At 41.4% G+C, this 17,293-nt stretch overlaps 3 gene segments (V, D, J or C); all 3 read right to left on the bottom strand.

The window, feature by feature from the left end:
* Positions 1-4,159: 4,159 nt before the first annotated feature.
* On the bottom strand, positions 4,160-5,392 carry LOC119903289. The segment is given in 3 exon segments: positions 4,160-4,248; positions 4,971-5,255; positions 5,344-5,392. Coding segments are annotated over 3 exon segments (420 nt in total).
* A 6,024-nt stretch (positions 5,393-11,416) lies between these two features.
* LOC119903287 lies at positions 11,417-12,509 on the bottom strand. The segment is given in 2 exon segments: positions 11,417-11,856; positions 11,947-12,509. Coding segments are annotated over 2 exon segments (507 nt in total).
* LOC119903286 lies at positions 12,452-16,513 on the bottom strand. The segment is given in 3 exon segments: positions 12,452-12,537; positions 16,089-16,373; positions 16,462-16,513. Coding segments are annotated over 3 exon segments (417 nt in total).
* Positions 16,514-17,293: the final 780 nt, after the last annotated feature.

The following is a 17,293-nucleotide window of genomic DNA, read 5'->3' as shown; positions in this document are numbered from 1 at the left end:
TTGCCACTCACTAGTAAGCAAACTGTCCCATCCCATGTCATTTGTGATTTGACAGACTGCATCTTTGACTGTGAGGAGTCGTGCGACCATGTTGAATGTGCTTGACCAGCGTGTGGGGCAGTCATTTACAACAATAACACCACAGTGGTCCGATAACCTCTGTGTTGCAACTGAGGACTTGCGAAAGAGCTTCACCACATCACCACCATGTCGACATGATGGTACCTAATAACAAGAAGAAAAGACAACCATAGAAGTCTAAACCTAATAAATTGGCTGGTGTGTGTCTGTACATACTGTATATATGTAGTGTGTGGCAGGGGGAAAACCATTCATGTGATAATTGACTGTGATGTAAAAGAATAAACTAAACATGGCTCACTGCTGTCATCAATTTCAGAGTCACTTTCCATCGTGGACCCAGGGGAGTCATCCTCAGAGCTGGTTTCTTCTGCTGTGGTGTTTTTAAAGGCTGCCACCATGTTACTCCCATTGTCCGTTCTTACCGTCAGGATCTTCTCCTTTGGTATGCCCCACTCTTGCATACATTTGTCCACACATGCCTTAATAGACTGTGCAGTGTGTGGGTGAGCTACTTGTTCAAGGGCCAACAATATGTGTACAGGTTTACTTTGTTCAACACAAAAGTAGCGTGCGCTTATAGCAAGGAAGGAGGCTGTCAGTCCTTTTTTTGTCCACAAGTCAAGGCCAATGGAAACTCTCCGGGCAGCAGCCAGTCTCTCTTTGAATTTTTGTCTTTCATGTTCATACTGTGTTTCAATCAAATAGCTCATTTTAGTTTTCTTTGGAACTGTTAGTCTCCTATCTACTATCTCCATCATTAGCACAAAGTCCTCGTCTTCAATTGTTGTGAGTGGTAAACCTGTGCGTCCAATCCATCTAGCTATGGCCTGCTCCTTGGTCTGTTGTTCCTTCCATTCAGTTTTGTACTTTGAAGAACTTAGGAAAGCTGTAGAGATGGCCTGCTGCTGGGTTGCACTAGCAGCACTAGCTTTATTTCCACTTGGCCTACGGTCATCTTTGTCATCAGATGTCTTCTGTATCTGTGAGGGTGAATAAAGGGGAAATCAAGTTGTGTTTTTTTTTGCCCAATCTCCTCAGATCTCTCCCTCTCTCTCTGTCTCTCACTCACACACCCTTCGTCCAGTCATATAACGCCACAACATCTAACGTTACTATAATACACATTTTACACATTTGATTCAATTTGAGGACATTTAATATTTATGCTCATATTAATTCAGCGAGACAATCGTCTAATCAATATAGCTCAAGCTGGTTTCCTTTAGCTTCTATTTTATTCCAAGTTTAGCGGAAACACGGTGGTTTATCTGATAAAATAAGCTTAGCATGTATGCTTACTTTCGCGTGTATTTCCGGATGAGTTGTCTGTAAATGTCGCTTCAAGTTGGTGCTGTTTTTCCCAGAGATCTTTGCTCCACACGGTTTACAGGCGGCCATGAGATTCGCTCTGATTGGATTTCTTCCAAACTTGTCCTACAAAAAGAGTAGTGATGATTGAATCTCTTCTCCATTCGTCCCTCCCTAATATTTTTGTCTAATTTTTATTCGTTGACTAAAGTGTCAGTTATATTTCGTCACAGTCTTCGTCATCATATCTGACTTTTTATTTAGTTTTTATTTAGTTTTCTTCTGTGAAAAAGGTTCGTTGACGAATATTTTTCGTCATAGTCTTCGTCAATGAAATTAACACTGCTTGGTGGTTTTATTTCCTTGTTCTGTTCTGGTGGTCTGGCTTGGAGCTCATCCTGCATGTAAGACGAACTTGCCCCTTGTACATTGAGTGCGAGCTCCCCTTGCTGCTGGGTCAACTGTCTGCTGGTCATTATATTTACTGCATGTCAGCTAGTGTGTGTTTCACGGGGTCATTGATATCTCAGCCAGCCTGTCTCTTTGTGCTTCACATTGTTTTAATACCTTTTTTTGACTTGCCTTCAGGGTGCTAGAGACCTGTTGTTGAATTTCTTGGCACCACTGAGTATCTGAGGGTTTTCTGTATGTAGGTTAAAAATGATACTGTAGATTGCATGTGCTTCATTTATTTGTAGTATTTATTTAGACAATATGTCAGTACTTCAAATATTACATTTATTCATTTAGCTGACGCTTTTACGCTATACATGTCAGAGGTCACACGCCTCTGGAGCAACGAGGGGTTAAGGGTCTTGATCAGAGGCCACAATGGTGGATGTCTCACAGTGGGAATCGAACCCAGGTCTCCCACACCAAAGGCAAGCATCTTATCTATGCGCCATCACCATCCCCAGTATATAGATAGATAGCTAGCTTGAAAAAGGGTGTCCCTTTTCACAAATAGTTCTGATTGTCCTTGTATTTTAATGTTTTGTGAAAAAACTAAATTGAACTGAGCTGCATCGTGCAGTGACAAAGACTAAAACTAAACTAAAACTAATAAAAACTAAACTAGCAAAACCAAAAAGTCAAAACGAAATAAAAATAAAAACTAATGAAAAATCCAAAACTATAATAACCTTGGTTAACACATCATCTCTACAAAACTGCAGATGGTGCCTGTTGCCTCCTCTAAGCCCAGGCTATGGAAGAGGTCCCAGCTGTTAAAGGAAAAGCCGCCTTTTAAGGTCTCAATGCCATCATTGTTCCAAACATGTACACTTTTACTTGTGCTCTCCTGCTTTTGAGCAGGGACTTGTAGGTGGGAATTAAATGGACAACATTATGGTGAGAGGTTCAAATGGGGGTTTAGTATTACAGTCTAGATATTGCTTCAAACCAGGCAGCACAGCTTCAGCTTGCAATGGTTACAATCACCAACAAAAAAAGGCCCTTCAGGGGTGTGTTTCAATTGTCTGTGAAAACAGTCTGCTAGAGTGGAATTGGAGATACTTTGGAAGTATTATGGATATACATGATTCAAATTCTGTTCTGTCTGTTTTTGTTTATTGTGTTTTATCTGTAGTGCTTCATTTAAAGTTGCTTCTATCACCACTTCAACAAATCCAGACTTCATCATCACACTGCAGTTTAACAGTGTGTGACTCCCTCTAGTGGACGTTGTGGAGTATTCTGTTGTCTTTGCTCCAAAGGTTTTTGTACAGAATTTTGGTGTTTCCTGTCACTGTGGGCTGCAGAGCACAGTAGTACACAGCAGAGTCAGACAGCTGAAGCTTCTGGATCTTCAGAGGAACTGACTTATCCTTGATTGTAGCATTAAATCTGTCTTTCGTGAACTCTGCAGAAAAATCCGTTGTTTGTGAAATACATTTCAGCATGTACTTTGGAGACTCATTTACTTCTTGTTTGTACCAGAACAAAGTTGGACTTCTGTCACTGGTCTCAAAAGTACAGTCAAGTGTAACTGTGTCTCCTTCAGCAGCAATGACATCTCCTGCTGGCTGGGTCACTCTGTCTTCTCCTTTACACTCTGGGGAAGAAGAGAACATGCAGAGGAAGAGATGGATCAATAAAGATGATTGATTAAAGGAGAATCAGTAGGTTTAAAGAGTTACCTAGCCAGAGAGTCAGAATCAGGATGTTTCTCAGCCAGTGGTTCATGTCTGCAGTGAGAGGGGAGGAGAGAGAGGAAGAACATTGATACTCTGATGGATCTGGGCCTTCACATCATTGGCCCTTCCTCTTCATCATCTGTTGTCTTTTCTGTCCTTGAGTCCCAGTTTTGCTCCTCCCTTAATCCCTCCCTCCTTCCTCTCACAACTCTGACAAATAGTGAGTTTGTCTCTGCTGTGGTGCTGTTATTCACTCAATGACATCATTTCCATCAGATAACAAGTAGCTGATAAGGTAACACTGATTGACTCTTGACAGAGCATGTGAAGGTCCTGACTGAGGTCAATCTTTACGCAGACGATATACAACCATTATTATTTCAGTAATGTTTTTCAACCTGACATGAAAGGTGGAGGTGTTTCATTGTGTTGAAAGGTACACCAAAGAATCCTGCTTGTTAACAATTTAAAGACTTCCTGGGTCTTCTTTCTTTCTTTCTTTCTTTCTTTGCTCTGTTATTTAAACAGGTGTTAGTATTTTTTCTGTCTCATAACTGGTGACTTTAACCTTCATATTGACGATCCCAAAGAAAAACCTGTCAAAGAATAAAATCAAATCAGACTCAAAGGTGTTAACAGATTGTGATGCCCTCAGCTCCTCTGGCAGGCTGCACACTAAAGGCCGCCTCCCCGTAGTTCTTTGTCCTCACTCGGGTAACAACTAAAAGACCAGTGCCAGAGAACCTAAGAGATCTAGAGGGAGGACACATTAAAAGTACATCTGACAAGTTTTCAGGCGCTAATAAAACCAACAAAAAGAGCTTAAAATCTATTCTAAAACTGACAGGCAGCCAATGCAGGGACTTTAGGTGATATGTGTGCTCTCCTTCTGATCTTAGTACATGTACTGCTGCATTCTGAATGCTTTGTAGCTTATTTATAGCTTTCTTAGGTAAAACAGAAAAGACAGCATCAATATGTGCTGAGTAAATAAAGCTGCCTTGCCTTGTTTTTATACTTTCATGGTCGATCATTACTTGGTCATCCATAAAATCTCTTCTGTAAACTGTTTCACGGACCCTGATTGTTTTACAAAGGTTTTAATCTCCAGACTGGATCCTGTTTATCTGACAGATGCAGAGTCAGAGCCTTGACATCATGTGTTTTTGAAGAATGGACATTTGAGTCATTTTCTCCTGAAGGATCAAACAGCAGTGGAGAGATAGGACTCCCTTGGTGGAGGACTCTCAGCTGTTTTTGGCTGTCAGAGGATTTTCAGTGTGATAGTCTCTTTTATATTTACACCTCATTTTATATGAAGTTTAACAGTGTGAGACTCCCTCTAGTGGACGTTGTGGAGTATTCTGTTGTCTTTGCTCCAAAGGTTTTTGTACAGAATTTTGGTGTTTCCTGTCACTGTGGGCTGCAGAGCACAGTAGTACACAGCAGAGTCAGACAGCTGAAGCTTCTGGATCTTCAGAGGAACTGATCTTGAGGTGGAATCCAGTGTGGATGAAAATCTCTCCTTAAACTCGCCCTCTGTTTTTACTTCGACCCCTTGCATGCGGCTCAACATGAATTTGGGGCTGTTGTTTCCATCCTGTTTGTACCAGAACAAAGTTGGACCTGTTCTACTCGTCTCAAAAGTACAGCCAAGTGTAACTGTGTCTCCTTCAGCAGCAATGACATCTCCTGCTGGCTGGGTCACTCTGTCTTCTCCTTTACACTCTGGGGAAGAAGAGAACATGCAGAGGAAGAGATGGATCAATAAAGATGATTGATTAAAGGAGAACAATCAGTAGGTTTAAAGAGTTACCTAGCCAGAGAGTCAGAATCAGGATGTTTCTCAGCCAGTGGTTCATGTCTGCAGTGAGAGGAAGAACATTGATACTCTGATGGATCTGGGCCTTCACATCATTGGCCCTTCCTCTTCATCATCTGTTGTCTTTTCTGACCTTGAGTCCCAGTTTTGCTCCTCCTCCCCTTAATCCCTCCCTCTTTCCTCTCACAACTTTGACAAATAGTGAGTTTGTCTCTGCTGTGGTGCTGTAATTCACTACATGACATCATTTCCATCAGTTAACAAGAAGCTGATAAGGTAAAACTGGTTGACTCTTGACAGAACATGTGAAGGTCCTGACTGAGGTCAATCTTTAGACAGACGATATACAACTATTCAATTACACATGACAGCCACGTTAATTACTTATTCAATACATTACTCAAACAGTACTATTCACATTATTACATTTGTCACATTTTCGGACAAATCATATCATGAGACGTCTTTACAAAAATAAATTGAGTAAACTAGATGTTAAGCTCCAGACAGGAAGCATATGTCAAATTTTCCTTCTATTGTTTCATGCTTGATCATTACTTGGTCATCCATAAATTCTGTTCTGTTCTGTAAACAATTTAATGGACCATCATTGGTTTACAAATGTTTTAATCCAGATTGGATCCTGTATATTTGACCAAGGGCATCGTAGTGGGGGGTGAAAGCATTTAGCAATTATAGTCATTGCATAGAAGTAAATGTTGAAAAAAGGTTGAAATGTGTTGACATTTCGGATGACATGTGTGTTGGAGGGGGGTTTTGGGGGGTGGGGGCAGTGGGTAATGGGGGTGGGGCACAGGGACTGCTTACAGAATTTGTACAACAACCCGGTATATCTGACAGATGCTGAGTCAGAGCCTTGACATCATGTGTTTTTACAGAATGGACATTTTAATTATTTACTCCTTAAGGATCAAACAGCAGTGGAGAGAAAGGACTTCCTTGGTTGAGAACTCTCAGCTATTAGGCTGCTGATAGTCTCTCTTTATATAAACACCATCCAACATCATTATCATCCTTTGTCGGAATTGATTTAAAATAACATTTCAGAACTTGTAGTATCTTCCACATGCTGCTGCTGCATTGTTTTGTTTTGTTTAATCACCAGCACCACAAATTCAGATCATAAACCACTGAAGTTTAACAGTGTGTGACTCCCTCTAGTGGACGTTGTGGAGTATTCTGTTGTCTTTGCTCCAAAGGTTTTTGTACAGAGTTTTGGTGTTTCCTGTCACTGTGGGCCTCACAGCACAGTAGTACACAGCAGAGTCTGTCACTGCAGCAGAGGAGATCTGCAGATCCATTTGGGTTTTATCATCACTCACTTTAGCAGACCATCTAGAGTTTGTTGCATTTTGTGTTCCCAAGTGAAAGATGAGGAACTCTGGTGGTTTTCCTGGATGCTGTAGATACCCGAAGAAATAATCACTACCAGTTGCTTGTTTAGAGTATGTGTAGGACAGAGTAACAGAGCTGCCTTCTAAAGTGAACTCTTCATTCCTGACTGCAGTGAGTTCTTCACAGCTGACACCTGAAGGAAGAGATAACTCTGTTATTTCATGTTGTAAAAGACTCAACAAATGAATCCCATCCAGAAAAGTTAGTAATGAAACTTTCTCAGCAGGATCTCACATACCTGTTAGAATGGATAGTAACAGTAGAGAAAGTACATAATAGTCCAATGACAGCATGTTGAATAAAGGGAATGTTTCTGCTTTGTGTATTGAACTCTGCTGAATATGGAAGTTCCTCTCTCTTCTATAGTTCACTAACAGCTTAGCTCCTCCCTCAATCTCTCCGTCTCCTCGCAGCTCTGTAGGTTATAGTGGCCTCTAGTGGTAAGGGCTGTGAATTGCAACCTGATATTAACCAATGGCACACTGGCTGCTCCCCCCCTCCCTTTGGAAGTCTATAGGAGAAGGTGGTCGACTCTTTGTCTCTGTCGTCTCTTGTGCTAAATAAAACGTGTGGTCCTCTATTTGTCCAAATTGGGGGCGGCTGTGGCTCAGGAGGTAGAGCGGGTTGGCCGTTAATCGGAAGGTCGGCGGTTCAATCCTGGCTCCCCCTGGTTGCATGTCGAAGTGTCCTTGGGCAAGATACTGAACCCCGAATTGCCCCTGGTGGCTATTCCGCCAGTGTATGAGTGAGTGTGAATGTTAGTTTCCGTTTGAGCACTTAGGCTCAGTGTATGACTGGTGAATGCAGATGTAGTGTAAAAGCGCTTTGAGTGGTCGAAAAGACTAGAAAGGCGCTATACAAGTACGGAGCATTTACATTTACAAATTTCTCTTCTCTTCTGACTTCTAACAAACCAGACGACTACTGTTACTGTTACTATACTCTTCTTTTTTTCTTCGTACGTTTTCAATGTAGTGACTAAACGGGCTCTGTAGAGCAGTTTGTCCGTTTGGGCTACTGTAGAATCATGGTGGAGCCGCGGTGTATGTAGATACAAGTGTCTCATTCTGAGGCAATAAAAACATTACGGTTCATTATGTAAGGTCTTTCTACACCACTGAAAACATAGTTATGTACAGGGTGTGATTTGTGTAAAAATCAGAGGGGGGATGTTTTATTTTCTTCATGAGAAAACTCCCGCCCCCCCGATTTAAAAGCCTTCACTTTCAAGAGCGTCATCATCGGCTGCCTTTCCTCCAGCACACAGCTCCGCTGCTCCCCGGAGCACATGTCTCCTGACTGTTGATAGGCCATTATTCGTGACTTGTAACCAATCAGATAGAGCCGTGGGCGGGACATTGATCAAGACTCCAGAGTGGTAATTACCCACAGACAGAGAGCGGCAGCTGGACCAGAGCAAAAGTAGAGCATTTTATAAATTCTGTCCCCACCAGGGACAGAACTTATTCAGCAGAGGCAGGGATGTATAACCAGAAAGGGGAAATCCCAAACATCTTTTAGTCTGTCAGCTTCTCTTGTCTTTGCCGCTTAGTCTCTGTCTACAAGTCCAGCCTTCTAGTCCTTTCCCAGTGTTTTCTTGGGTTTTGGATTTTTGGCCTGATGTATCGGATCTTTTAGGAGTTTGTTTATTGCCTAAGTCCTTTGGATGTGTTTGCTTTTTGGACTGTCTGCCTGTTTGGCCCTTGGCCTGCCTCAGCGTGCTGTAAGTCAGGGTACTCGTACAGGGTGTTATTATTAAACCATAAAACTGAACCTGCCATGCCTCTGGTTCTGGGTCTGGGTCTGGTCCACTCCCAGGGAGGTCATGCAGAGACACCCCCTCCCAATGAAAGGCTTCCTAGAATATAAACATTTTTAATGGTTTCATTTCTAAACCTTGACCTCACAATCCTCTCTAAGAGTAGAGTAGATCAAGACTTTATCATCACACTTGAACTTTAACCTCTTGCTGAGCTCTGTTTCCATTCAGGCTGATGGGTGATTTAGAAAATGAATTTAATTCCTTTATTTACATTTATTCATTTAGCTGACGCTTTTATCCAAAGCGACTTAAACGTGTTATATATGACAGAGGTCGCACGCTTCTGGAGCAACGAGGGGTTAAGTGGTGGATGGGTCACAGTGGGGAGTTGAACCCAGGTCTTTCACACCACAGGCATGAGTCTTATCCACTGCACCATCACACCCCCTATTTGTCAAAAAAAACACAATAATGCTTCAAATACAGTCATTGCAGTCACTATATAAAATGAGTATAAAAATAAATAGAAACTTTTTAAACTTACATACCCCCACTTCCCCATCTCCACCCACTACCCATAATGCTCCTGTGAATCCTCCCCCAGTGTTTCATTAGCAGCTGGAACCACAGTGACTCTGATAAAACAGGAATTAGCAGAATCCATCTGATATGAAGCTGTGGTTTGAATACCACTTCCCTCCTCTTTGAAGAGTAGTCAGATATCTGGGTTCAGGTTTTTGTACAGCCTCTTCTACACTTTGTATCACTGTGTTTCTAGAGCACAGTAGTAGAGAGCTGTGTCTGCCAGGGTTAGATCTCTGATGGTCAGTGTAGTTGATGTTGCTGATGTTTCAGATTCATATCGTTCATCAGGAATATGTTCACTACCACTCTCTGATTTTGCTCCTTTCCAGAGTATAAACTGAGGTGCCTGAAGGTCAGAATGATGTTTGTACCAGTGAAGGCGAATATTAGTAGCAGCTGTCTGATAGTTGCATGTGAGTGTGACAGATTGTCCTTCTCTTTCACTGACTTCCTCTCGTTCAGGAGAGATTGTGTCTCCAGCTATTAGTCCTGGAAAAAGTAGAGCAAATGAAGCCATTAGACTAACATTGTTCATGAGGCTGAGAGGAGAAGACAGTGGAAAATGGCAGCTGTACAGTGTTACTCTGTGGACACAAACACTCCAACACTCACCTATGAAGTGAGAGCAAAGTAAAAAGAGGTAAAGCAACATGTCTTTGGAGTTGTTAAAGCCAGACAGACAGCAGATGAGCAATGTTCTTCCACTGCAGTAGAATGAAGAAACTAAACAGCCTCTCTGCTGCACAGCCCTTCTCCTCAACATCAAGCTGATTGTGCTTTTAGTTCCTCAAACATTTCTGCTCTGGAGACGCAAAGAATCTCATTGGTTGAGTTGGACTTCAGTGGGGGGGCCTGTTTTTGAACCACCAACGTTAAAGCTATAAAATATTTGTGCGTCCAGCAGATGTTTGCTTCTGGGAAATGGATCAAACTGAAACTGCAATGTACTGTCATCATTGTTGTCCACACTGGAGAATGTGATGAAGGAAAAAACAGTAATAACATACAGCAAGGGTCGGCTATTAAACTTTGCATTGGAGCAGTTTATTCAACCGTTAGTTTGTGGGTGAGAATATGACATAATATTTGAAGTCATTGTTATGGTGTTGGGTTAGCTAGGTCGGTAAGGTGTAGGACTGTCACTCTTCAACAAATGGATTCTGCAGCGAATGTTTCTCCGATCACAGCGTGTGCTGCAGTGTTTTTGTTTTGGGGTTTGATCCTCATCCATCAACCTGGACTGGACTGTCCGCCTGTTTAGACCTTGGCCTGCCTCAGCTTGCTGTAAGTCAGTGTACTCTTCTATTATTAAAACCATAAACCTGAACCTGCCATGTGTCTGGTTCTGGGTCTGGCCCACTCACTTGTGTTCCATCACCCGCTTGAACTTACTATGACACAAGGATATTGTCTCCGTATGTTCCCTTGACTACTAGAATTTTGTGGAAAAGTTCATTTTGTTCTGTAATTTAAGTCCAAAGTTAAACTTTCATGTATTGTAGGTTAATTACACGTAAAGATAAACTTTTCAGGCCTTTTTTAAAATCTTGAAGATCATCTCACAGCTAATTACATGCTATTATGCACAGCAAATAATGAATTGTGGACCTGAGAAGAACCTTTGCCTGGTTCAGACGTCTGACTTGACAGTTGTCCAGAAGACACTCATTGTCCACAAGGAGCCACAGAAGGTCACTGCTGAAAGGGCTGGCTGTTCACAGAGAGCTGGATCAAAGCATGTTCGTGGAAAGTTGACTGGAAGGTTAAAGTGTGGTAGGAAAAGGTGCACAAGCAACAGGGGCGACGAGGAGCTTCACAGGGAGTGGACTGAGGCTGGAGTCATCGAGATCCACCAGGCACAGACGGGTCCAGAAAATGAGCCTCGTGTGTCACATTGCTAGTGTCAGGCCACTCCTGAACCAGAGATAGTCAGAAGAGTCTTACCTGGGCTAAGGAGAAAAAGAACTGGACCGTGGCTCAGTGGTCCAGAGTCCTCTTTTAGATGAAATCCAGGTCCCAGAGTCACAAGTGGAGAGACACAGAATCCAAGTTACTTTAAGTCCAGGATGAAGTTTCTTCAGTCAGTGATGATTTGGGTGCCATGTCGTCTGCTGGTGTTGGTCCACTGGGTTTTATCAGAAAAATATATTAAGAGTCACTTAAAGTTATTAATTATCAATATGTGTCTTATTTGTCCTCAGGACTAAAATGTCAAGTTGTATAAACCAGTTTATATTTTAGGAATAAAACAGCAGTGGACAGAGAGGACGTCCTTGGTGTTTGTCTCTCAGTTTGTAGAAGTTTAAGTATTTGTTGTGTGATTCTCTCTGAAAGTTTAACAGTGTGAGACTCCCTCTAGTGGACGTTGCAGAGTATTCTGTTGTCTTTGCTCCAAAGGTTTTTGTACAGAGTTTTGGTGTTTCCTGTCACTGTGGGCTTCACAGCACAGTAGTACACAGCAGAGTCAGACAGCTGAAGCTTCTGGATCTTCAGAGGAACTGATCTTGAGGTGGAATCCAGTGTGGATGAAAATCTCTCCTTGTACTCGTCCTCTATTTTCCCCTCGCCGATCTTAAAGCGGCTCAGTATGAATTCAGGGCTGTTGTTTCCATCCTGTTTGTACCAGAAGAGATAATCATTTGATGAACTGCTGTTATATAGACAGCCAAGTGTTACTGTCTCTCCTTCAGCAGCAGTCACGTCTCCTTCTGGTTGCAGCACGTTGTCTTTTTGTGCTCTGCATTCTGTAAAACAGCAACAAACAGTATCAGTGTGCTGTTAAAGAATCATGTCAATGTTGGATTGATATCAGAGAACCAGAGTTGTGTTCATACCAAGGCACACAGCAGCCAGCAACACTGAGATGAACAGAGGCGTCATATCTGCAGTGTTGAGGAACTGTGAGCTCCAGCAAGTATAAAGAAGGCTGTGATCTCTCTGTTTAGTCTTCATCAACACTAAGTTGGTGGATTAGAAGGAGGAGCCTGATCACAGTGACGGGGCTCATTCACAGCCCTGTGTTATTCCCCGACTGACAACTTTACACTCAACACATTTTCCTCACTCTCTCCTTTCCTAGTGTGACAATTAGGATCAATTAGTGAATGTTTTTAATATGGTATCAGCATCATATTAAAGGCCTGTCAGTTTGCCAGCCTGTCCACAGCTTCTCCAGATAAAGGGCTAAAATATGAAGCCTGTTCAGAACACATAAGGATCTCCAAAACCAGCTCGGTGGTGTCGACCATTTCAAACAGGATGTTCCACTGAGAGCGAATGGTTAAGAGCTGCTACCACCAGTTTACCACAGTGAAAGTAGAGGCTTCAGCAAACACTCCCTCACTCCCACAATGGGGCAGTCACGTCCTTTCTAGACTCTTCCAAGGGCTGATTTAGGTGCTTCCATCTCTGGAGCTGCCGCATTACTGACAGTGAAAGCAGAGATGTTTGTGTTAATTATGGTTGGACATCTCCCCCTCTAACAAATGAAGGCAGTCTGTGCAAACATGGAGCTTATTCTGTCTCCAAACACTGGTGTGAAACTGGTCATGACTCAGGCTTTGGAGTGAAACATTAAGGTGTTTGTCCATCCTTGTCTGGATGTGAAAGTGCAGTGGGACTCTGGCCGACGTTACATACCTGCTTATTATTACAAGGCATCAAACTTACAGTCCATAATTTATTGAATTGCAGTCAGATGTATTTGAACTTTTTCTTTAATGAGTCTTCTGATATAAAGAATCGAGTCAAGACATCTTTAAGTATTTTATTCTTTGCTTGAGAGCAGGCTTTGGATGCAAAGCGGCTAAATGGTTCCACAGTTACCTGACCATTGTACAATTGTTAAACATGGCAACAACATCTCAGATCCAGTCCTTGTTAGGAAAAGTGTTCCACAAGGCTCAGTTTTGGGACCCTTGCTTTTCCTAGTTTACATTAATAATGTTTGTGATGTTTAAATTCTGGAAGGATCATCTGTATGCAGATGAGACACTTCTGTACTCCTGTGCCCCCACAGCAGAGTTTGCCTTTTCAAATGTGCAGGCAGATTTTTATACCCTGCAATATGCTCTGTCAGATTTGAAGATGCTTTTAAATTCCCACAAAACTAAAGTTATGATTTTTGCCACTGGGCGAACAAAGGTACCACCCCTCTCCATCACGACCCTGTATGGAGTCTGTATCCAGTCTGTTGATAATTACAAATATCTGGGTATCTGGTTTTACAAAAAACCTAAATTTTAAATACCATGTTGATTATCACGTTGACTTTTCTGTATAGGTGAAAGTCCTGCTTTTCCATGGCTTTAGAAAAACACTTAGTTGCTGGCCTTTTTCCGCCACAGATTGATTATAGGGACACTACCTACAGGTTTGCCTCTCTGTCCACCTTGTCCAAACTTGACCCCCTTTATCACTCAGCTCTCAGATATACATCATTGTATATTGGACAGACTGGAAGGATGGTCATCCCTTCACTTGCAAAGATATGTTAGGTAGACTTCCAAATTATTTAAACAGGACATTTTTAACTTTACAAAGCAGTCATGAGCTCAGGTCACATAATGGGCTACAGTTCAAAGTGCCTGCTATCAGAACCAGGGCAGGTACTCAAAGTATAAAAGGGGCACATGGAACAAGGATTTAAATAGGGCTGTTCTCAAAATATTGATACAGAAATATATCGTTATGTATTCCTTACTGATATGCGTATACTGATGCTTCTGTATTGATACATCAGCGAATGGTATGACACAGTTTTGAAAAAGAAACACAGGGAATACCCAGCTCTTGCTTTAAACACTGTGGGCTGTTGATGGTGTTGCTGGGGATGTTGCTGCTGATACTACTGGTGGTGATCTGTGACTATCGATATTATAACAAACTTAGGAGATATTAGCTGATTAAACAAATATGTGACCATGACAAGATGTTAAGATTGCTGACAGTATTTGGAACTGGCTCACAGTGACTGACCTGCTGTAGTGCTGCAGCCGCTGCCAAGGCTGACTGCTACGATAAAATAAGAGGGAGATGCTGAAGAGAGACTGCTGAACACCAAAAGCTGCAGGTAGAGGAAATAAGATACCAGGTTCAAAACTGTGTGGGAAATGATCTGAGAAGGATACAGTACTGGGAGAAAGGACGAGGTCGGTCAAGGCAGGGTTAAGAGTGAGACAAATCTATAGACAGGTGTGTGCGTGTGTCTATAGGCAATATTTTGATAATGATATATTTCACTGTGACATTTGAAATTCTTTATTACATTTATTTAATCTTGCTTTAGCATATAAAAAGCATTCAAAATATATTTTCATGTCTGCCATCTCCTTTTACATGTTGCTACATCGCGAACCCCATTACCCATAAACGTGAAATAAAAACAAATAAAAAAAACAAATAAAGGAACAATTACTAAAATAACTGACAATGAAAATAATAATAATTTGAAAACCTTTCAAAACAATTATTATATTTGATTCTATTCTGAGTTTCCACTGGTTGTCCTCTGTTCGTGGCATCCATCTATCTCTCACTTTCACTATCTCTTCTTCACTACCTCTTTCACTGGCTCTGTCTTTTACTATCTCTATCTTTCACTATCTCTTTCACTATTTCTTGTTCACTATTTCTTTTATTATCTCTTTCACTATATCTTTCAATATCTCTATCTCTTAACTATCTTTTCTGTATCTCTTCACTATCTCTTTCACTATCTCTTTCACTGTCTCTGTTTTTAACTATTTCTCCTTCACTACCTCTTTCACTATCTCTTCAGTATCTCTTTCCCTATCTTTTTCACTATTTCTCATTCTTTCATTATCTCTTTCACTATATCTTTCAATATCTCTATCTTTTCCATATCTCTTTCACTATCTCTATCTTTAATTATCTCTTTCACTCTCTTTTTCACAGTTTCTGTCTTTCACCATGTCTATCTTTCACTATCTCTGTCTTTGACTATGTCTTTCACTTTCTCTGTCTTTCACTATCTCTCTTTCACTCTTTCACTATGTCTACCTTTAACTATCTCTGTCTTTCACCATCTCTTCAATATCTCTTTCACTATCTCTGTGTTTCACTGTCTTTTTCACTGGCTCTTTCTTTCACTATCTCTTTCACTGGCTCTGTCTTTCACTAGGTCTTTGTTTCACTATCTCTTAAGTATCTCTCTTTTACTATCTCTATCTTTCACTATCTCTTTCACTATTTATCTTTCACTGTCTCTGTCTTTCACTATCTCTTTCACTGGCTCTGTATTTCACTATCTCTCACCCAGAGCCTTAAAGCCAACCAACCCCGTGACATTGCAGGTTATAGTACTGCACAATGGTGGCGCCCTTTCTGTGAAAGATATGACAGTTCTTCTTTTCTTTTGTCTTTTATACGTTTACATTTGTCATGTTTCTTGTATAATTGTCGATCGTAGTGGAAATCCATTGTGTAAATGATGTAAACTTGATTGACTGCTTCATTTCCCTTTAAGGTCTCAATGCCATCATTGTTCCAAACAAGTACAGTTTTACTTGTGCTGTCCTGCTTTTGAGCAGGGACTTGTAGGTGGGAATTAAACGGACATTATGGTGAGAGGTGCAAATGGGGGCTTAGTATTACAGTCTACATATTGCTTCAAACCAGGCAGCACAGCTTAAAGCTTGCAATGGTTACAATCACCAAGCATTTCAATTGTCTGTGAAAACAATCTGCTGGAGTAGTATTGGAGATACTTTGAAAATACTATGAACATATTCAAGTTCTGTTATTTGTTTATTGTGTTTTACCTGTAGTGCTTCATTTAATGTTGCTTCTATCACCACTAAAACAAATCCTGACTGTATCATAAACCACTGAAGTTTAACAGTGTGTGACTCCCTCTAGTGGACGTTGTGGAGTATTCTGTTGTCTTTGCTCCAAAGGTTTTTGTACAGAGTTTTGGTGTTTCCTGTCACTGTGGGCTGCAGAGCACAGTAGTACACAGCAGAGTCAGACAGCTGAAGCTTCTGGATCTTCAGAGGAACTGATCTTGAGGTGGAATTCAGTGTGGATGAAAATCTTTGTTTAAACTCTTCCTCTGTTTTCCCATCATCCTGTTGAACGCGGCTCAGTATGAATTTGGGGCTGTTGTCTCCATCCTGTTTGTACCAGAACAAAGTTGGACCTGTTCTACTCGTCTCAAAAGTACAGTCAAGTGTAACTGTGTCTCCTTCAGCAGCAATGACATCTCCTGCTGGCTGGGTCACTCTGTCTTCTCCTTTACACTCTGGGGAAGAAGAGAACATGCAGAGGAAGAGATGGATCAATAAAGATGATTGATTAAAGGAGAACAATCAGTAGGTTTAAAGAGTTACCTAGCCAGAGAGTCAGAATCAGGATGTTTCTCAGCCAGTGGTTCATGTCTGCAGTGAGAGGGGAGGAGAGAGAGGAAGAACATTGATACTCTGATGGATCTGGGCCTTCACATCATTGGCCCTTCCTCTTCATCATCTGTTGAGGAACTCTCAACATTTACATCTCATTTGCATCTCATTTACATCTCAGCTGTTTAGCTGATGCTCTTATCCAGAGCAGCTCATAATGAGGAGCTTTAACATGTGAACTTTCTGTTACAACAAAGTCTCTTTAACCACTTTTCACCCTGGAATAGTTAATTCATCAACATGGGTCTGTAATCATTTTAGTTTGTCTCATCATCAGTGATACCAAAGCATTCTGTGTAGAAGAAGACTTCCTTGTGGAGTGCCTTACTGTACAGAAATAGCCTCAATTAAACACCATGATCTGGATTAACTGTGTTTTATTAATAACAGGAGTAATATTGTAACGTGTCATTAGATTGTGTTGTCAGTGTCCACTTGGTGGCGCTGTTGTTCAGTAAAAGGAGGAGCTGAAGTGAGTAAATCTTCAGAGGAGCTGTCAGGTTTTTGTACAGAGTTTTGGTGTTTCCTGTCACTGTGGGCTTCACAGCACAGTAGTACACAGCAGAGTCTGTCACTGCAGCAGAGGAGATCTGCAGATCCATTTGGGTTTTATCATCACTCACTTTAACAGACCATCTAGAGTTTGTTGCATTTTGTGTTCCAAAGTGAAAGATGAGGAACTCTGGTGGTTTTCCTGGATATTGTCGATACCAGAAGAAATAATCAGTGCCATCAGCTTTTTTAGAGTATGTGTAGGACAGAG

This window comes from Micropterus salmoides, unplaced genomic scaffold, assembly GCF_014851395.1.
Source record: "Micropterus salmoides isolate LMB-PRFRI ecotype aquatic unplaced genomic scaffold, ASM1485139v1 Ms_hic_scaffold_1450, whole genome shotgun sequence".
Taxonomy (NCBI): Eukaryota; Metazoa; Chordata; class Actinopteri; order Centrarchiformes; family Centrarchidae; genus Micropterus; species Micropterus salmoides.
Note: the sequence above shows the minus strand (reverse complement) of the source record. Positions and strands in the feature narration are given on the sequence as shown.